The sequence below is a fragment of the Tamandua tetradactyla genome, chromosome 13 (assembly GCF_023851605.1).
Source record: "Tamandua tetradactyla isolate mTamTet1 chromosome 13, mTamTet1.pri, whole genome shotgun sequence".
NCBI classification, from domain to species: domain Eukaryota; kingdom Metazoa; phylum Chordata; class Mammalia; order Pilosa; family Myrmecophagidae; genus Tamandua; species Tamandua tetradactyla.
This window is the reverse complement of record NC_135339.1, coordinates 24,883,740-24,906,435: the sequence shown is the minus strand read 5'-3', so window position 1 is coordinate 24,906,435 and position 22,696 is coordinate 24,883,740. Positions and strand designations below refer to the sequence as shown.

General features: G+C 37.7%; 1 protein-coding gene across 5 annotated transcripts in view; it reads right to left on the bottom strand.

Moving 5' to 3' along the window:
* The window catches only part of ASCC1 (activating signal cointegrator 1 complex subunit 1), a 192,454-nt gene that overhangs the window by 67,521 nt on the left and 102,237 nt on the right, over positions 1-22,696 (bottom strand). For all 5 annotated transcript variants that reach the window (XM_077124990.1, XM_077124991.1, XM_077124988.1 and 2 more), the window contains one exon: positions 6,341-6,460. In XM_077124990.1, the coding sequence (XP_076981105.1) occupies positions 6,341-6,460 (120 nt within the window). The remainder of the gene's footprint in view (positions 1-6,340; positions 6,461-22,696) is intronic.

The following is a 22,696-nucleotide window of genomic DNA, read 5'->3' as shown; positions in this document are numbered from 1 at the left end:
ACATTTTGGCTGTTTCCATCTCTTTGCAATTGTAAATAACGCTGCTATAAACAATGGTGTGCAAATGTTCGTTTGTGACTTTGCCCTTAAGTCCTCTGAGTAGATACCCAGCAATGGTATTGCTGGGTCGTATGGCAATTCTATATTCAGCTTTTTGAGGAACCGCCAAACTGCCTTCCACAGTGGTTGCACCATTTGACATTCCCACCAACAGTGGATAAGTGTGCCTCTTTCTCCGCATCCTCTCCAGCACTTGTCATTTCCTGTTTTGTTGATAATGGCCATTCTGGTGGGTGTGAGATGATATCTCATTGTGGTTTTGATTTGCATTTCTCTAATGGCCAGGGACACTGAGCATCTCTTCATGTGCCTTTTGGCCATTTGTATTTCCTCTTCTGAGAGGTGTCTTTTCAAGTCTTTTTCCCATTTTGTAATTGGGTTGGCTGTCTTTTTGTTGTTGTTGAGTTGAACAATCTCTTTATGAATTCTGGATACTAGACCTTTATCTGATATGTCATTTCCAAATATTGTCCCCCATTGTGTAGGCTGTCTTTCTACTTTCTTGATGAAGTTCTTTGATGCACAGAAGTGTTTAATTTTGAGGAGCTCCCATTTATTTATTTCCTTCTTCAGTGCTCTTGCTTTAGGTTTAAGGTCCATAAAACCGCCTCGAATTGTAAGTTTCATAAGGTATCTCCCTACATTTTCCTCTAACTGTTTTATGGTCTTAGACCTAATGTTTAGATCTTTGATCCATTTTGAGTTAACTTTTGTATAGGATGTGAGATACGGGTCTTCTTTCATTCTTGTGCATACGGATATCCAGTTCTCTAGGCACAATTTATTGAAGAGACTGTTCTGTCCCAGGTGAGTTGGCTTGACTGCCTTATCAAAGATCAAATGTCCACAGATGACAGGGTCTATATCTGAGCATCTATTCGATTCCATTGGTCGATATATCTATCTTTATGCCAATACCATGCTGTTTTGACCCCTGTGGCTTCATAATATCCCTTAAAGTCAGGCAGCGTGAGACCTCCAGTTTCTTTTTTCTTCCTCAAGATGTTTTTAGCAATTCGGGGCACCCTGCCCTTCCAGATAAATTTGCTTATTGGTTTTTCTATTTCTGAAAAATAAGTTGTTGGGATTTTGATTGGTATTGCATTGAATCTGTAAATCAATTTAGGTAGGATTGACATCTTAACTATATTTAGTCGTCCAATCCATGAACACAGTATGCCCTTCCATCTATTTAGGTCTTCTGTGATTTCTTTTAACAGTTTTTTGTAGTTTTCTCTATATAGGTTTTTTGTCTCTTTAGTTAAATTTATTCCTAGATATTTTATTCTTTTAGTTGCAATTGTAAATGGGATTCATTTCTTGATTTCCCCCTCAGCTTGTTCATTGCTAGTGTATAGAAATGCTACAGATTTTTGAATGTTGATCTTGTAACCTGCTACTTTGCTGTACTCACTTATTAGCTCTAGTAGTTTTGTTGTGGATTTTTCCGGGTTTTCAACGTATAGTATCATATCGTCTGCAAACAGTGATAGTTTTACTTCTTCCTTTCCAATTTTGATGCCTTGTATTTCTTTTTCTTGTCTAATTGCCCTGGCTAGAACCTCCAACACAATGTTGAATAATAGTGGTGGTAGTGGACATCCTTGTCTTGTTCCTGATCTTAGGGGGAAAGTTTTCAATTTTTCCCCATTGAGGATGATATTAGCTGTGGGTTTTTCATATCTTCCCTCTATCATTTTAAGGAAGTTCCCTTGTATTCCTATCTTTTCAAGTGTTTTCAACAGGAAAGGATGTTGAATCTTGTCAAATGCCTTCTCTGCATCAATTGAGATGATCATGTGATTTTTTTGCTTTGATTTGTTGATATGGTGTATTACATTAATTGATTTTCTTATGTTAAACCATCCTTGCATACCTGGGATGAATCCTACTTGGTCATGATGTATAATTCTTTTAATGTGTTGTTGGATACGATTTGCTAGAATTTTGTTAAGGATTTTTGCATCTATATTCATTAGAGAGATTGGTCTGTAGTTTTCTTTTTTTGTAATATCTTTGCCTGGTTTTGGTATGAGGGTGATGTTGGCTTCATAGAATGAATTAGGTAGTTTTCCCTCCACTTCGATTTTTTTGAAGAGTTTGAGGTGAGTTGGTACTAATTCTTTCTGGAATGTTTGATAGAATTCACATGTGAAGCCGTCTGGTCCTGGACTTTTCTTTTTGGGAAGCTTTTGAATGACTGATTCAATTTCTTTACTTGTGATTGGTTTGTTGAGGTCATCTATTTCTTCTTGAGTCAAAGTTGGTTGTTCATCTCTTTCCAGGAACCCGTCCATTTCATCTAAATTGTTGTATTTATTAGCGTAGAGTTGTTCATAGTATCCTGTTATTACCTCCTTTATTTCTGTGAGGTCAGTAGTTATGTCTCCTCTTCCATTTCTGATCTTATTTATTTGCATCCTCTCTCTTCTTTTTGTCAATCTTGCTAAGGGCCCATCAATCTTATTGATTTTCTCATAGCACTAACTTCTGGTCTTATTGATTTTCTCTATTGTTTTCATGTTTTCAATTTCATTTATTTCTGCACTAATCTTTGTTATTTCTTTCCTTTTGCTTGCTTTGGGATTAGTTTGCTGTTCTTTCTCCAGTTCTTCTAAGTGGACACTTAATTCCTGAATTTTTGCCTTTTCTTCTTTTCTGATATAGGCCTTTAGAGCAACAAATTTCCCTCTTAGCACTGCCTTTCCTGTGTCCCATAAGTTTTGATATGTTGTGTTTTCATTTTCATTCGCCTCTAGGTATTTACTAATTTCTCTTGCAATTTGTTCTTTGACCCACTCGTTGTTTAAGAGTGTGTTGTTGAGCCTCCACGTATTTGTGAATTTTCTGGCACTCCGCCTATTATTGATTTCCAACTTCATTCCTTTATGATCCGAGAAAGTGTTGTGTATGATTTCAATCTTTTTAAATTTGTTAAGACTTGCTTTGTGACCCAGCATATGGTCTATCTTTGAGAATGATCCATGAGCACTTGAGAAAAAGGTGTATCCTGCTGTTGTGGGATATAATGACCTATAAATGTCTGTTAAGTCTAGCTCATTTATACTAATATTCAGATTCTCTATTTCTTTATTGATCCTCTGTCTAGATGTTCTGTCCATTGATGAGAGTGGGGAATTGAAGTCTCCAACTATTATGGTATATGTGTCTATTTCCCTTTTCAGTGTTTGCAGTGTATGCCTTACGTATTTTGGGGCATTCTGGTTCGGTGCATAAATATTTATGATTGTTATGTCTTCTTGTTTAATTGTTCCTTTTATTAGTATATAGTGTCCTTCTTTGTCTCTTTTAACTGTTTTACATTTGAAGTCTAATTTGTTGGATATTAGTATAGCCACTCCTGCTCTTTTCTGGTTGTTATTTGCATGAAATATCTTTTCCCAACCTTTCACTTTCAACCTATGTTTATCTTTGGGTCTAAGATGTGTTTCCTGTAGACAGCATATGGAAGGATCCTGTTTTTTAATCCATTCTGCCAGTCTATGTCTTTTGATTGGGGAATTCAGTCCATTAACATTTAGTGTTATTACTGTTTGGATAATATTTTCCTCTAACATTTTGCCTTTTGTATTATATATATCATATCTGACTCTCCTTCTTTCTACACTCTTCTCCATACCTCTCTCTTCTGTCATTTCGTATCTGACTCTAGTACTCCCTTTAGTATTTCTTGCAGAGCTGGTCTCTTGGTCACAAATTCTCTCAGTGACTTTTTGTCTGAGAATGTTTTAATTTCTCCCTCATTTTTGAAGGACAATTTTGCTGGATATAGAAGTCTTGGTTGGCAGTTTTTCTCTTTTAGTAATTTAAATATATCATCCCACTGTCTTCTAGCTTCCATGGTTTCTGCTGAGAAATCTACACATAGTCTTATTGGGTTTCCCTTGTATGTGATGGATTGTTTTTCTCTTGCTGCTTTCAAGATCCTCTCTTTCTCTTTGACCTTTGACATTCTAACTAGTAAGTGTCTTGGAGAACGCCTATTTGGGTCTAATCTCTTTGGGGTGCGCTGCACTTCTTGGATCTGTAATTTTAGGTCTTTCATAAGAGTTGGGAAATTTTCAGTGATAATTTCTTCCATTAGTTTTTCTCCTCCTTTTCCCTTCTCTTCTCCTTCTGGGACACCCACAACACGTATATTTGTGCGCTTCATATTGTCCTTGAGTTCCCTGTTACCCTGTTCAAATTTTTCCATTCTTTTCCCGATAGTTTCTGTTTCCTTTTGGAATTCAATTGTTCCATCTTCCAAATCACTAATTCTATCTTCTGTCTCTTTAAATCTATCATTGTAGCTATCCATTGCTTTTTCCATCTTTTCTACTTTATCCTTCACTTCCATAAGCTCTGTGATTTGTTTTTTCAGTTTTTCTATTTCTTCTTTATGTTCAGCCCATGTCCTCTTCATGTCCTCCCTCAATTTATCGATTTCGTTTTTGAAGAGGTTTTCCATTTCTGTTCGTATATTCAGCATTAGTTGTCTCAGCTCCTGTATCTCATTTGAACTATTGGTTTGTTCCTTTGACTGGGCCATATTTTCAATTTTCTGAGCGTGATCCATTATCTTCTGCTGGCGTCTGGGCATTTAGTCAGATTTCCCTGGGTGTTGGACCCAACAGGTCGAAAGATTTTTCTGTGAAATCTCTGGGTTCTGTTTTTCTTATCCTGCACAGTAGGTGGCGCTCGTGGCACACGTTTGTCTGTGGGTCCCACCAGTAAAAGGTGCTGTGGGTCCTTTAACTTTGGAAAACTCTCACTGTGGGGGAGTTTCGCCAGCCGAAGCGGCTTGGAAGAGTGCCAGCCGGCCCGGGGGTCCAAACACGGGGAGGGTCGCCGGCTGCCGCAGCCCAGGATACCGCCCGTCCGAATTTCCTAGTTGGCCCGGGGCGCCAAGCGTGGCGGGAGGGCGCCAGGCGCCGTGGCTCCAGGAGTGTGCACCGTTCCCAGCCGGACTGGGGGTCACGTGTTTAGAAGGCACCCCCCCCCCCAGTCACCGTTCTCCGTGGCCTGGGGATTTCCAATCCAATTCTCTCAGTTGGTCTGGGGAGCCGCGCGTGGTGTGGGCGCCAGCCGCCGCGGCTTGAGGGGACCACCTGCCCAATTCTGCCAGCTGGCCCGGGAAGGTGGAAGGGATGGACTCCGGCCGCTTTTGCCGCCCCGCCCAGGGAACCCCGCGCTCCTCGGCGATCTCACCGGAGCGAGTTCTCTCAGCCAGTCAGCCGTTCCAGGATGAGGTACGCTGTCTTTTTGATCGCTGTCGTGGCTCTGGGAGCTGTTCTGTATCGTTTCTACTCCCCTAGTAGCTGTTCTGGAGGAGGAACTAAGATCTGCGTGTCTTACTAAGCCGCCATGTTCCCTGTCTCCTCCATCAATTTTTAACACATCTTTATATGTTCTGGATATAAATACGCATTTATGCTTTGACCCAGAATTAGTACTTCTAGTAATTTAATCCATAGAAATAAAAGCACCAGGATACGATGACATATGTGTAAGAATGTTTCTGTTGGAAGAAAAATATGGTAAATGACTGAAATACTTATAATCAAGGAAATGGTCAAACAAATTATGGGATATATTGAAGTATTATACAATTATTAAAAAGGATGAATAAGAGCTAAAAAGGTTGATTTGAAATATCAAGGGAGAAAATAAAAATTTAGAGTACTGTCAAATATGTTCACAGCTGAATAGAAGTCTTCCTCTTATGTTTATTTATAACACTTGAAAAGTAAACTCAAATAGTAAGGGGATTTGAGTACTGTTCATCACTTTTTTTGCCAATGTTGTGAAGAGTTCTATAAACAAAGGGAAATAATCTAGAAAGGGAAATACTAGATTGATTGATGGTTTATTATGTATGTAGTGTTTGGGCAAAAGGGGGCCAAGAAAAAAAAAGTCTCCGCTAACCAAAAAAGTAATTTATATCATTCCATTTATATATCTGTTTAAAAATATGTGTATGTATTGTTCAAGGAATTTTTCAAAGTTTATCAATTCAAAAGTTTCATGCAAACTTTCCACTCTACTTCATTATATAATGTTATACAGAATATTTCTGTTAATTTTAATTCACAAGTTTTTCAATAAAATATATATATTTAAAGATATTAGCTACTGTTTTAAAACAAAAAAATAAAGAAAGAATTGACACACTTTCCAATAATAAGATCTCTAAGAAAAGAAATCAAACCTACCTGAAGTTTCAGGTATATTTTGGATACCTCTGAATCGAAACAAAGAAGCCTGTCCAGAAACATACCTGTTAGAACCATCCTTCATATGGACTTTGGCATAAAGGACATCCACCATGCCAGGATCATCATTCATGTATTCTATTCCTGCCATCTCTGCTTCCAGAGGTTTGCCCCCAGAAATGTCACTGCAAAAGAAAAACAAAAGTTAGATTTTTATGATTTTTTTAAGCTAAAGAGGCCGTTATATTTTTTAAACATTATTTATTTATTTATTTATTTATTTATTTATTTTTTAAATTTTTTTATTAATCAAAAAAAAGAAAAGAAATTAACACAACATTTAGAAATCATTCCATTCTACAAATGCACTCAGTAATTCTTAGTATCATCACATAGATGTATGATCATCATTTCTTACTACATTTGCATCGATTTAGGAAAAGAACTAGCAAAACAGCAGAAAAAGATATAGAATGTTAATATAGAGAAGAGAATTAAAATAATAATACTAAATAATATATATATATATATAAAGGAAAAAGAAAAAAAACAAAAACAAAAGACACAAACACACAAACAAACAAACAAAAAACCATATTTCAGGTGCAGCTTCATTCAGTGTTCCAACCTAGTTACATTACACTTAGGTATTATTGTGCTGTCCATTTTTGAGTTTTTGTATCTAGTCCTGTTGCACAGTCTGTATCCCTTCAGCTCCAATTACCCATTATCTTACCCTGTTTCTAACTCCTGCTGGTCTCTGTTACCAATGATATATTCCAAGCTGATTCTCGAATGTCGGTTCACATCAGTGGGACCTTACAGTATTTGTCCTTTAGTTTTGGGCTAGACTCACTCAGCATAATGTTCTCTAGGTCCATCCATGTTATTACATGCTTCATAAGTTTAGTCTGTCTTAAAGCTGCATAATATTCCATCATAGGTATACGCCACAGTTTGTTTAGCCACTCGTCTGTTGATGAACATTTTGGCTGTTTCCATCTCTTTGCAATTGTAGATAATGCTGCTATAAACACTGGTGTGCAAATGTCCGTCTGTGTCTTTGCCCTTAAGTCCCTTGAGTAGATACCTAGCAGTGGTATTGCTGGGTCGTAATCCATTCTGCCATTCTATGTCTTTTGATTGGGAAATTCAGTCCATTAACTTTTAGTATTATTACTGTTTGGATAATATTTTCCTCTACCATTTTGCCTTTTGTATTATATATATCATATCTGATTTTCCTTCTTTCTACACTTTACTCCATACCTCTCTCTTCTGTCTTTTCGTATCTGACTCTAGTGCTCCCTTTAGTATTTCTTGCAGAGCTGGTCTCTTGGTCACAAATTCTCTCAGTGACTTTTTGTCTATAAATGTTTTAATTTCTCCCTCATTTTTGAAGGACAATTTTGCTGGATATAGAAGTCTTGGTTGGCAGTTTTTCTCTTTTAGTAATTTAAATATATCATCCCACTGTCTTCTAGCTTCCATGGTTTCTGCTGAGAAATCTACACATAGTGTTATTGGGTTTCCCTTGTATGTGACAGATTGTTTTTCTCTTGCTGCTTTCAAGATCCTCTCTTTCTCTTTGACCTCTGACATTCTAACTAGTAAGTGTCTTGGAGAACGCCTATTTGGGTCTATTCTCTTTGGGGTGCGCTGCACTTCTTGGATCTGTAAATTTAGGTCTTTCATAAGAGTTGGGAAATTTTCAGTGATAATTTCTTCCATTAGTTTTTCTCCTCCTTTTCCCTTCTCTTCTCCTTCTGGGACACCCACAACACGTATATTTGTGCGCTTCATATTGTCATTCAGTTCCCTGATCCCCTGCTCAAGTTTTTCCATTCTTTTCGCTATAGTTTCTGTTTCTTTTTGGAATTCAGATGTTCCATCCTCCAGTTCACTAATTGTAGCTTCTGTCTCTTTAGATCTACCATTGTAGGTATCCATTGTTTTTTCCATTTTTTCTTCTTTGTCCTTCACTCCCATAAGTTCTGTGATTTGTTTTTTCAGATTTTCTATTTCTTCTTTTTGTTCAGCCCATGTCTTCTTCATGTCCTCCCTCAATTTATTGATTTGGTTTTTGAAGAATTTTTCCATTTCTGTTCGTATATTCAGCATTAGTTGTCTCAGCTCCTGTATCTCATTTGAACTATTGGTTTCTTCCTTTGACTGGGCCATATCTTCAATTTTCCGAGCGTCATCCATTATTTTCTGCTGGTGTCTGGGCAGTTGATCAGATTTCCCTGGGTGTGGGACCCAGCTGGTTGAAAGCTTTTTCTGTGAAATCTCTGGGCTCCGTTTTTCTTTTCCTGCCCAGTAGGTGGCGCTCATGGCGCTCGTCTGTCTGCACGGCAGTCGGCCCGGGAAACCGCGCGTGGAGGCGGGGGTCGCTGGCCGCCGCGGCTTGGGAGAGGGCCGGTCCTAATTGCCCAGCTGGCCCGAAACGCCAAGCGTGACGGGAGGGCCCCGCTATCCAACGTTCCCAGTCAGACCGGGGAGCCACGTGCGTGGAGGGGACCCCAGTCGCCAGCCGCCCCGGCCGGGAAAACGCGCGCCCCTCGGGTATCTCACCGCAGCAGATTCTCCCTGCCCGTTCAGCTGTTCCAGAATGGGGTACGCTGTCTTTTTGGTCTCTGTTGTGACTCCGGGAGCTGTTTCGTATTGTTTCTGTTTCTTTAGTTGCTTTTCTGGAGGAGGAACTAAGACCCGTGCGTCTTACTAAGCCGCCATCTTCTCCGGAAGTCTTTAAACATTTTTAATATACATTGTTAAACATAATAAACATGAAGGTTTTTTAAAACTAACAACATTATCTGAATGTCTTTCTAATTGGAAAAATTGTATTTGATTCAACCTAGAAAACACAATAGAATATTCCCAAAGTCATACTGTATTTATCTCATATCAGTTTATTAGCACTCTTTAATAGAAAAAGTCAACAGATGATGGTTCTGATTGATAAACACATTTATTGGGTTGGCTCATCTGTCAGATCTTACTTCATTATTTTGACAAGCAATTCACTTACTGACCAATGGGAGAAGTGTAAACTTGTATCTTAAAGGTAATTTAATTTAAAGTTAATTTTATTTATAAAAAGCCTTCAAGAATAAAAACCCTTTGCTCAAACAATTCTATTTCTAGGTGCTAATCCTAAGGAAACAATTATGATTTCAGCTACCACACCAAGTAATTGATGAAGGTAAGTTCCTTATGAAGAATTCCAACTAATATATGTAGAAGGATGACAGAATATCATAATTTTTCAATTCCTAGCAAAATTATTAATTTAGATAATGATCACCAGGGGCAGGGGCTGGGCACAACTAAGCCTCAACTGTGGAATTAAATCACAAATTCTGACTATTGAAAATAGGTACCCAGCTCAGTTGAACCTGGTCAAAGCAGAGGTTGCTAATTTTTGTCCTGGTGAACTGCAGGGTCAGGGCTGATGAATAAAGAAAAAAGAAAAACAGAAACAGAAGTTTTTTGGATCAGATAACAGATAATACTTCAAAGGATCTGGGGCCTAAAAGAAAAGAGGGGGTACACAGGATCTGAATGTACACAAAGCAACATACCAACTTATGCTCTTGACTGGCAAACCTGAGGAATGGGGGTCCTGCTCTGAGAACGAATTTTCTCTTTGTTTTTTTGTGGCTTGTTTGAGAGCTTGTTTGGAGCCTGGGACTTCCCCAGGGGAGGGGTGGAGACCAGCACAGGTGGAATCCTCAAGGAATTCAGATCCCAGGGTTTGGAAATTTGAAGCCATTAAAACCACCTACAACCTCTCCTCTGTCTTCACCACGTCCCCAGCAGGGACAGTCTGCCAAAGTTAAAGGTACTACATCACTTTATGCAGGTGAGACCCGCCAGCAGACAAGCACCACATAATGGGCAGGATGGGAAAAACACAGAGTCCACAGACTAATCAGAAAAGTCAGTCAACTTGCTGGATCTCACCCTGAGGGAAACCTAACACAGGTTTCCTGTGACAGGAGGCCGGATTGGTCTGAGAAAATCTGGCTGGGGTCTATAGTACCTAAGCAGACCCTCCTAAGGGTGGGAGGAAAAAGGTACCATACAGGCACAGAAAGAAACAAGAAAACAAGAACAGAAAATTTCTGATCTGTTAAACAAAACCGAAGCTAGTGGTCCAGAATAAGCTGAACTGAATGTCAAGGACAGACAGACAACAAACACAAGCAGCAAAAACATCCTGGGGAAAAGAAGTGAAAACAATCTCCAGAATAAACTAATAAAGGTAATCAAATGCCTAGATGCCAGCAAAAAATAATAAATCACACTAGGAAAATTAAAGATATGTCCCAGTAAAAGGACAAACCATCAATTCAAATGAGATAGAGGAGTTGAAACAATTAATTCAGAATGTTCAAACAGACATGGAAAACCTCATCAAAAATCAAATCAATGAACTGAGGAAGGATATAAAGAAGGTATGGAATGACCAAAAAGAAGTAATCGAAAGTCTGAAAAAACAAATCACAGATATTATGAAATGAAAGGCACAGCAGAAGATATGAAAAAAATCCATGGAAACCTACAATGTCAAATTTCAAGAGGCAGAAGATAGGATTAGTGAACTGGAGGATGGAACATCTGAAATCTGACAAACAAAAGAAAATATAGGGAAAAGAATGGAAAAATATGAGCAGGGACTCAGGGAATTGAAGGACAACATGAAGCGCACAAATATATGCATTATGGGTATTCCAGAAGGAGAAGAGAAGGGAAAAGAAGGAGAAAAACCAATGGAGGAAATTATCACTGAAAATTTCCCAACTCTTATGAAAGACTTAAAAATTGCACATCCAAGAAGTGCAGTGTACTCCAAAGAGAACAGATTCAAATAGACGTACACCAAGACACTTACTAATCAGAATGTCAGATGTCAAAGAGAAAGAGAGAATCTTGAAAGCAGCAAGAGAAAAACAATCCATCATATACAAGGGAAGCTCAATAAGACTATGTGTAAATTTCTCAGCAGAAACCATGGAGGTGAGAAGAGAGTGGGATGATGTATTTAAGATATTAAATGAGACTTCCGGGCCAAGATGGTGGCTTAACAATGTGTATGTTTTAGTTCATCCTCCAGAACAACTACTAAATAACCAGAAACAGTATAGAACAGTTCCTGGGGCCACAGTAGTGTCTGCACACACAGTGTACCCCAGTCTGGACCAGCTGGACTGGCTGCAAGAATCCCCAGACCCGTGAGTTCCCCAAGGCACTGCGGCTGGCACCCCTCCCACACAGACTGCTTCCCAGAGGGGAAAGGAAAGAGACTTTAACAGCAGCAGGGGCTGAGCCCAACAATTAAGAAATTCTGACTACTAAAAATAGGTCCCCAGCTCAGGTGAACCTGGTCAAAGCAGAGGTCGCTCATTTTTGCCCTGGCGCAAAGGGAGCAGGGCTGACAGAAAAGAAAAAAAAAAAGAAGAAACAGAGGTCTTTCTGGCTGTGTTTCTACAAAGGCATGACTGCCTTTGCATACAGTGGCAGGGCTTCTCAGGCTGCAACTGCCCCAGGCATAGGCAGAAACAACCTTGTTTGAGGCCTGTCTGGATGCTGTGCTTTCCCCAGCAGAGGGGTGAAGCTCAGCTCAGGTAGAATCCCTCCCTCAAGAAATTTAGACACCAGGGCTTGGTAATTTGAAGTCATTAAAACCAGCCTACAACCTCTCCTCAGTCTCCACCACCACCCAGCAGGGAGAGTCTGGCAAAGTTAAAGGTACCACATCATCTTATGCTCTTGGGACCAGGCAGACAAGTACCACATACTGGGCAGGATGAAGAAAAAGAGACTCCAGAGACTTCACAGGAAAGTCTTTCAACCTGCAGGGTCTCACCCTCAGGGAACACTGACGCAGGTGACTCTTTCCTCCAGATAGGAGGCCAGTTGGGTATGGGAAAATCTGGCTGGGGTCTATAATACCTAAGTAGACCCTCCTAAAGGTGGAGGGGGGGGGGAAGCACTATACAAGCAGGGCAAGAAATAAGAAAACAAGAACTGAGAAATTCTTCTCTGTTAAACAAACCTAAGCTAGAGGTTCAGATAAAGCTGAACTGAATGTCAAAGAATAGACAGACAACAAAATCATCCAGCAAGAAAACCCTAGGTAAAAGAAGTGAAAGAAATCTCCAGAATAAACTAATCATTAAGTCTTTCATAAATGCCTAGATGCCAGCAAAAAAATAACAAATTACACTAGGAAAACTGAAGATATGGCCCAGTCAAAGGAACAAACCAACAATTCAAATGAGATACAGGAGGTGAAACAATTAATTCAGAATATACGAACAGACATGGAATACTTCATCAAAAAAGAAATCAATAAATTGGGAGGATATAAAGAAGGTAAGGAATGAAGAAAAAGAAGAAATTGAAAGTCTGAAAAAACAAATCACAGAACTTATAGGAATGAAAGGCATGGCAGAGGAGATGAAAAAAACAATGAAAACCTACAATGGTAGATTTCGAGAGGAAGAACGTAGGATTAGTGGACTGGAGGACGGAACATCTGAAATCCGGCAAGAAAAAAATATATATAGGGAAAAGAATAGAAAAATACGAGCAGGGACTCAGGGAACTGAATGACAATATGAAGCGCACAAATATACATGTTGTGGGTGTCCCAGAAGGAGAAGAGAAGGGGAAAGGAGGAGAAAAACTAATGGAGGAAATTATCACTGAAAATTTCCCAACTCTTAGGAAAGACACAAAATTACAGATCCAAGAAGTGCAGCATACTCCAAAGAGAACAGATTCAAACAGACGTACTATAAGACATTTACTAATCAGAATGTCAGAGGTCAAAGAGAATGAGAGAATCTTGAAAGCAGCAAGAGAAAAGCAATCCATCACATACAAGGGAAGCCCAATAAGACTATGCGTAGATTTCTCAGCAGAAACCATGGAGGCGAGAAGACGGTGGAATGATACATTTAAATTATTAAAAGAGAAAAACTGCCAACCAACAATTCTATATCCAGCAAAACTGTCCTTCAAAAATGAGGGGGAAATTAAAACATTTTCAGACAAAAAATCACTGAAAGAATTTGTGACCAAGAGACCAGCTCTGCAAGAAATACTAAAGGGAGCACTAGAGACAGACAGGAAAAGACAGAAGGAGAGGTGTGGAGAAGAGTGTAGAAAGGAAGACTATGAGTAAAAGTAAAAAGAAGGAAAATTAGATATGACGTATAAAATCTAAAAGGCAAAATGGTAGAAGAAAGTACTACCCATGAAGTAATAACACTGAATGTCAATGGATTAAACTCCCCAATCAAAAGACATAGACTGGCAGAATGGATTAAAAAATAGGACCCTTCTATATGCTATCTCTATTCAGAGGACATGAGAGCAAGAAACAAACGGACATTTGCACACCTAATGTTTATAGCAGCATTATTTACAATTATCAAGAGATGGAAACAGCCAAAGTGCTCATCAACAGACTAAATAAACTGTGACATATACTTAAGATGGAATATTATGCAGCTGTAAGACAGAATAAAGTTATGAAGTATGTAACAACACGGATGGACCTTAAGGACATTATGCTGAGTGAGATCAGCCAAAAACAAAAGGACAAATATGATATGGTCTCACTAATATGAACTGACACTAGTGAATAAACTTGGAATATTTCGTTGGTAACAGACCATCAGGAGATAGAAATAGGGTAAGATATTGGGTAATTGGAGCTGAAGGGATATAGATTGTGCAAAAGGACTGAATGTAAAAACTCAGAAATGGACAGCACAATACTACCTAACTGTAATACAATTATGTTAAAACCCTGAATGTAGCTGAATATGAGAATGATAGAGGGAGGAGGGCTGGGGGCATAAAAGAAATCACAAAGAAAGATAGACGATAAAGACTGAGTTGGTATTATCTAGGAATGCCTAGAGTGTATAATGATAGTGACTAAATGTACAAATTTTAAAAATGTTTTTGCATGAGGAAGAACAAAGGAATGTCATTACTGCAGGGTGCTGAATATAGATGGTAATTAATATTTTAAAATTTCAACTTACATGTGAGACTAAAGCAAAAGTGTTTATTTGGTATAAAATTTATATTTTGACTAGTACATCTCCTAATATAACTTATGTAGATAGTTGGTTCCATGTACATAAGTATATGGAACCTTGGGTAGGACATGAGATTTTGTTGGTTTGTCCAGAGTGATGCCCCAATGAATTCCAGAGAGATTTGATCAGTGAGTGGAAAAGTATTTGCAAAGTCCCCTTCAGGGAATGGTGAGAATGGGGGAAAATGCAACCTCCCCAAGTTGAATTCTTGATATTCCCACAAGCAGTGTGGACAACCAAAGCTATAGGCAGAGCCCCCAGTCTTGGGGTTTGTTCATATGAAACTTAACCCCACAAAGGATAGGTCAAGTCTACTTAAAATTTAGGCCTAAGAGTCACCCCCAAGAGAACCTCGTTTGTTGCTCCGATGTGGCCTCTCTCTACAGCCAACACAACAAGCACACTCACCACCCTCCCCTGTCTACGTGGGACATGTCTACCAGGGGTGTGGACCTTCCTGGTGACATGGGACAGAGATCCTGGAGTGAGCTGGGACTCAGCATCAAGGAATTGAGAAAAACTCTAGAATAAGCTGAGTCCCAGCATCAAGGGATTGGGAAAGCCTTCTTGACCAAAAGGGGGAAGAATGAAATGAGACAAAGTGTCAATGGCTGAGAGATTCCAAACAGAGTCAAGAGGGTATCCTGGAAGTTATTCTTACGCATTAAGTAGATATCACCTTGTTATCCAAGATGTAATGTAGATGCTGGAGGAAATTGCCTGAAAATGTAGAGCTATGTGTCCAGTAGCCATGTTTCTTGATGATGATTGCATAATGATATAGCACTCACAATGTGATTGTGTGACTGTGAAACCCTTGAGTCTGATGCTCCTTTTATCTACCTTGCCAGCAGATGAGTAGAACATATGGAATAAAAATAAATAATAGGGGGAACAAATGTCAAAATAAATTTAGTTTGAAATGCTGGTGATCAATGAAAGGGAGTGGTAAGGGGTATGGTATGTATATATTTTTTTATGTTTTCGTTTTTATTTTTCTGTTGTCTTTTTATTTCTTTTTCTGAATTGATGCAAATGTTCTAAGAAATGATCATGATGATGAATATGCAACTATGTGATGATATTGTGAATCACTGATTTTATATGTAGAACAGAATGAGCACATGTTAAAAATATTTGTGTTTCTTTCTGTTAATATATATTTTTTAATTAATAAAAACTTTAAAAAAAAAAAGACACTAAATGAGAAAAACTGCCAACCAAGAATTCTATATCCAGCAAAATTGTCCTTCAAAAATGAGGGAGAAATTAAAACATTTTCAGACAAAAAAAATCCCTGAGAGAATTTGTGATCAAGAGACCAGCTCTGCAAGAAATACTACAGGGAGCACTAGAGACATATAAGAAAAGACAGGAGAGAGAGGTTTGGGGAAGAGTATAGAAATGAAGACTATCAGTAAAGGTAAAAAGAAGAAAAATTAGATGTGACATATAAAATCCAAAGGTAAAATGGTAGAAGAAAGTACTGCCCATACAATAATAACACTAAATGTTAATGGATTAAACTCTCCAATTAAAGGACATAGACGGGCAGAATGGATTAAAAAACAGGACCCATCTATATGCTGTCTACAGGAAACGTATCTTAGACCCAAGGATAAACATAGGTTGAAAGTGAAAAGTTGGGAAAAGGTATTTCATGCAAATAACAATCAGAAAAGAGCAGGAGTACCCATACTAATATCCAACAAATTAGAATTCAAATGTAAAACAGTTAAAAGAGACAGAGACGGATACTATGTATTAATAAAAGCAACAATTCAACAAGAAGAAATAACAATCATAAACATTTATGCACTAAGCCAGAATGCTCCAAAATACACGAGGCAAATACTGAAAAGAGAAATAGACACATCTTCCATAATAGTAGACTTCAATTTCACACTCCCATCATGGAAAGAACATTTAGACAGGGGATCAATAAAGGAACAGAGAATTTGAATAATACAATAAATGAGCTAAACTTAACAGACATTTATAGAACCTTATACCTCACAACAGCAGGATACACCTTTTTCTCAAGTGTTCATGGATCATTCTCAAGGATAGAACATATGCTGGGTCACAAAGCAAGTCTCAATAATTTAAAAAGATTGAAATCATACAAAACACTTTCTCAGATGATAAAGGAATGAAGTTGGAAATCAATAATAGGCAGAGTGCCAGAAAATTCACAAATATGTGGAGGCTCAACAACACAATCTTACACAACCAGTGGGTCAAGGAAGAAATTACAAGAGAAATCAGTACATATCTCAAGGTAAATGAAAAATGAAAACACAACATATCAAAACTTATGGGATGCAGCAAAGGCAGTGCTAAGAGGGAAATTTATTGTCCTAAATGCTTATATCACAAAAGAAGAAAGAGCAAAAATCGAGGAATTAACTGTCTACTTGGAAGAACTAGAGAAAGAACAGCATATTAACCCCAAAGCAAGCAAAAGGAAAGAAATAATGATTAAAGCAGAAATAAATGAAATTGAGAACATGAACGCAATTGAGAAAGTCAACAATACCAGAAGTTGGTTCTATGAGAAAATCAGTAAGATTGATGGACCCTTAGCGAGGTTGACAGAAAGAAGAGAGGATGCAAATAAATAAAATCAGAAATGGAAGAGGAGACGTAATGACTGATCCCACAGAAAAAAGGAAATAATGAGAGGATACTATGAACAGCTTTACACTAATAAATTCAACAATGTAGATAAAATGGACAACTTCCTAGAAAGGCATGAGCAACTAATATTGACTCAAGAAGAAACAGATGACCTCAACAAACCAATTACAAGTAAAGAAATTGAATCCGTCATTAAGAAGCTCCCCCAAAAGAAAAGTCCAGGACCAGATGGCTTCACATATGAATTCTACCAAACATTCCAGAAAGAATTAGTACCAATCCTGCTCAAACTCTTCAAAAAAAATTGAAGAGGAGGTAAAGCTACCTAACTCATTCTACAAAGCCAATATCATCCTCATACCAAAGCCAGACAAAGATATTACAAGAAAAGAAAACTACAGATCAGTTCTAGCAAATCAAATCCATTGACACATTAAAAAAATTATACACCATGACCAAATAGGATTCATCCCAGATATGCAAGGATGGTTCAACATAAGAATATCAATTAATGTAATACACTATATCAACAAATCAAAGCAGAAAAACCACATGATCATCTCGATTGATGCAGAAAAGGCATTTGACAAAATTCAACATCCTTTCCTGTGAAAACACTTACGATAGGAATAGAAGGGAACTTCCTCAACATAATAAATGGAATATATGAAAAAACCCACAGCTAACATCAACCTCAACAGGGAAAAACTGAAAACTTTTCCCCTAAGATCAGGAACAAGACAAGGATGTCCACTATCACCAGTTATTCAACATTGTGTTGGAAGTTCTAGCCAGAGCAATTAGACAAGAAAAAGAAATACAAGGCTTAAAAGTTGGAAAAGAAGAAGTAAAACTCTCACTGTTTGCAGATGATATGATACTTTATGTAGAAAATCCTGAAAAATCACAGAAAAACTACTAGAGCTAATATCAGTACAGCAAAGTGGCAAGTTACAAGATCAACACTCAAAAATCAGGAGTGTTTCTATACACTAGTAATAAACAATCTCAAGGGGAAATCAAGGAAAGAATTCCATTTACAACTGCAACCAATAGAATAAAATATTTAGAAATAAATTTAACTAAAGAGACAAAAGACCTATACAAAGAAATTGTCAAAAGAAATCACAGAAGACCTAAATAAATTGAAGGGCATACTGTGTTCATGGATTGGAAGACTAAATATAATTAAGATGTCAATTCTACCTAAATTGATTTACAGATTCAATGCAATACCAGTTAAAATCCCAAAAACTTACTTTTCAGATATAGAAAAACCAATAACCTGCCCTGGAAGGGCAGGGCACCCTGAATAGCTAAAAATATCCTGAGGAAAAAAAGTGAAGTCAGAAGTCTCACACTACCTGACTTTAAAGCGTATTATGAAGCTACAGTGGTCAAAACAGTATGGTACTGGCATAAAGATAGATATGCTGACCAATGGAATAGAATAGAGTGTTCAGATACAGACTCTCTCATCTATGGACAATTGGTCTTTAATAAGGTAGTCAAGCCAACTCACCTGGGACCAAACAGTCTCTTCAATAAATGGTGCCTAGAGAACAGGATATCTAGATGCAAAAGAATGAAAGAGGATCCATATCTCACACCCTATACAAAAATTAACTCAAAATGGATCAAAGACCTAAACATTAAATCTAAGACCATAAAACTGTTAGAAGAAAATGTAGGTAGGGAACTATCTTACAAATCTTATAATAGGTGGTTTCCTAGACCCAAAGCACAAGCCCAAAGCACAAGCACTGAAGAAAGAAAGAAAGAAATGGAAACTCTTCAAAATTAAACACTTTTAATTTTTTGCATCAAAGAACTTTGTCAAGAAAGTAAAAAGACAGCCTTACACAATGGGAGACAATATGTGGAAATGATATATCAGACATATGTCTAGTATTCAGAATATATAAAAAGATTGTTCAACTCAACAACAAAAAAGACAGACAATCCAATTACAAAATTGGCAAAAGACTTGAACAGACACTTCTCAGAACAGGAAATACAAAGGGCCAAAATGTACATGAAAAGATGCTCAACTTTCCTGGCTATTAGGGAAACACAAATCAAAGTCACAATGAGATATCATCTCAAACTCACCAGAATGGCCATTGTCAATCAAAGAGAAAATGACAAGTGTTGGAGAAGATGTGGAGAAAGAGGCACAGCACAGTCATCCACTGTTGTTGGGAATGTCAAATGGTACAACCACTGTGGAAGGCAGATTGGTGGTTCCTCAGGAAGCTAAGTATAGATTTGCCATATGATTTGGCAATACCACTGCTAGGTGGTACTCAGAGGACTGAGGGCAAGAACAAAACAGACATATGTACACCAATGTTTATAGCAGCATTATCACAATTGTGAAGAGATGGAAACAGCTAAAATGTCCATCAAGAGGAATGGCTAAAGAAACTGTGGTATTTACATATGATGGAATATTATGCAGCTGTAAGACAGAATAAAGTTATGAAGTATGTAACAACATGTATGGACTTTAAGGACATTATGCTGAGTGAGATTAGCCAGAAACAAAAGAACAAACACTGTATGGTCTCACTGATATGAACTGACATTAGTGAATAAACTTGGAATATTTCGTTGGTAACAGAGACCATCAGGAGATAGAAAGATATTGGATAACTGGAGCTGAAGGGATACAGATTGTTCAACAGGACTGATTTAAAACTCAGAAATGGATAGCACAATACTACCTAACTGTAATACAATTATGTTAAAAACACTGAATGAAGCTGAATGTGAGAATGATAGAGGGAGGAGGGCTGGGGGCACAAGTGAAATCAGAAAGAAAGATAGGCAATAGAGACTGAGATGGTATCACCTAGGAATGCCTGGAGTGTATAATGATAGTGACTAAATGTACAAATTTTAAAAATTTTTTGCATGAGGAAGAACAACGGAATGTCATTACTGAAGGGTGCTGAAAATAGATGGTAATTAATATTTAAAATTTTTAACTTATGTGTGAGACTAAAGCAAAAAATGTTTATTTTTTACAAAATTTACATTTTGACTAGTGCATTTCCTAATATAGCTTATGTAGACAGCATAGCTGAACACCATAAGTACATGGAACCTTGAGTAGGGCATGAGATTTTGTTGGTTTGTCCAGAGTGATGCCCCGATAAATCCGAGTGATTTGAACAGTGAATAAAAAAGTATTTGGAAAGTCCCCTTGGGGGAATGGTGAGAAAGGGGGAAAATTCAACTTCCCCAAGTTGAATTCTTGATATTCTCACAAGTAGTGTGGACAACCAAAGCAATAGGCTGAGTTCCCATTCTTTCGGTTTGTTCATATGAAGCAACTCCACAAAGGATGGGTCAAGCTTACTTAAAATTAGGCCTAAGAGTCACCTCCAAGAGAATCTTTCGTTGCTCCGACGTGGCCTCTCTCTCCAGCCAACATAACAAGCAAAATCACTATCCTCCCCCTGTCTATGTGGGACATGACTTCCAGCAGTGTGGACCTTCCTGGCAATGTGGCACAGAAATCCTAGAATGAGCTGAGACTCAACATCAAGGGATTGAGAAAACCTTCTCGACCAAAAGGGGAAAGAGTGAAATGAGACAAAATAAAGTGTCAATGGCTGAGAAATTCCAAACAGAGTCTAGAGGTTATCCTGGAGGTTATTCTTACGCATTAAACAGACATCACCTTGTTAGTCAAGATGTAATGGAGAGGCTAGAGGGAATTGCTTGAAAATGTAGAGCTGTGTATCAGTAGCCATGTTTCTTGATGATGATTGAACAATGATACAGCTTTCACAATGTGACTCTATGATTGTGACAACCTTGTGTCTGATGCTCCTTTTATCTACCATATCAACAGAAGTGTAGAACATATGGAATAAAAATAAAAAATAGGGGGAAAATGTTAAAATAAATTTAGTTTGAAATGATAGTGATAAATGAAAGCAAGGGGTAAGGGGTATGGTATATATAATCTTTTTTTCCTCTGTTATCGTTTTATTTCTTCTTCTGTTGTCTTTTTATTTCTTTTTCTAAATCGATGCAAATGTTCTAAGAAATGATGAATATGCAACTATGTGATGATATTAAGAATTACTGATTATATATGTAGAATGGAATGATATCTTAATGTTTTGTTTGTTGTTAATTTTTTTTAATTAATAAATAAAGAAATAAAATAAATGGAAAAGAAAAGAAAAAAAAAGATGTAATGGAAAGGCTAGAGGGAACTGCTTGAAAATGTAGAGCTGTGTTCCAGTAGCCATGTGTCTTGAAGATGATTGTATAATGATATACTTTCACAATATGACTGTGTGATTGTGAAAACCTTGTATCTGATACTCCTTTTATCTACCTTATCAACAGATGAGTAAAACATATGGAATAAAAATAAATAATAGGGGGAACAAATATTACAGTAAATTTAGATTGAAATGCTAGTGATCAATGAAAGGGAGTGGTAAGGGGTATGGTATGTATGAATTGTTTTCTGTTTTCCTTTTATTTCTTTTTCTGAATTGATGCACATGTTCTAAGAAATAATCACGATGATGAATATGCAAGTATGCGATGATATTGTGAATTACTGATTATATATGTAGAAAGGAATGAGCATATGTTAAGAATATTTGTGGGCCACGGTGGCTCAGCAGGCAGGAATGCTTGCCTGCAATGCCAGAGGACCCGGGTTCGATTCCCGGTGCCTGCCCATGTTAAAAAAAAAAAATGAGTATTTGTGTTTGTTTCTTGTAATATTTTTTTAAAAATTAATTTAAAAAAGAATAAAAATGTTACAGGTAGAAAAAAAATTAAAATGGGCCAAGAATTTGAATGGACTTTTCTCCAAAGAAGATATTCAAATAGTCTACTGAGTATACGAAAAGGTGCTTAATATTAGCTGTTAGAGAAATGCAAATTAAAACTATGGTGAGATACAATTTCACACCCATTAGAATGGCTACTGCTTTAAAAACTGAAAATAACAGCAGTGGCTGGAGAAACAGGAGCCCTTGCTCATTGGTGAAGGGATGTCAAATGAAGAAGCCGCCGTGGAAAACAGTTTGGCAGCTCCTCAGAAAGTCAAACATGGAGCTACCATGTGACCCAGCGATCCCATGCCTAAGACTCTGCCCAAAAGAACTGAAAGCAGGACCTGAACAGCTATCTGCACACCAGTGCTCATCACAGCATTAGTCATGATAACCAAAAGGCGGAAGCAACCCAACGGTCCATCCACCAAGGATGGAGCAACCAATGTGGTCCATCCGCACAACAGCACATTACTCAGCAGTAAAATGAAGTGCTGTGCTGCACATGCCACAACACAGATGAACCTGAAGACCTCAAATGGAGTAGAAGAAGCCAGACCCAAAAGACAAATGTTGTATGCTGTTTCTTTCATGAAATGCTTAGAATAAGGAAATTCATAAAGACAGAAAGCAGAATAGTGGTTACTAGAGAAAGAGAGGAATGAGGAGTTACTGCTAAATGAATAGGAGCTTTGATTTGGGATGATAAAATAGTCTGGAAATAGGTAGTGAGAGGGTTACACATTATTGTCAATGGACTTAAAGTCAAAAGTCCATTGACAATAAATAAATAAAGTCAAATATTCACTTAAAATGGTTACAATGATTTTACGTTACGTATATTTCA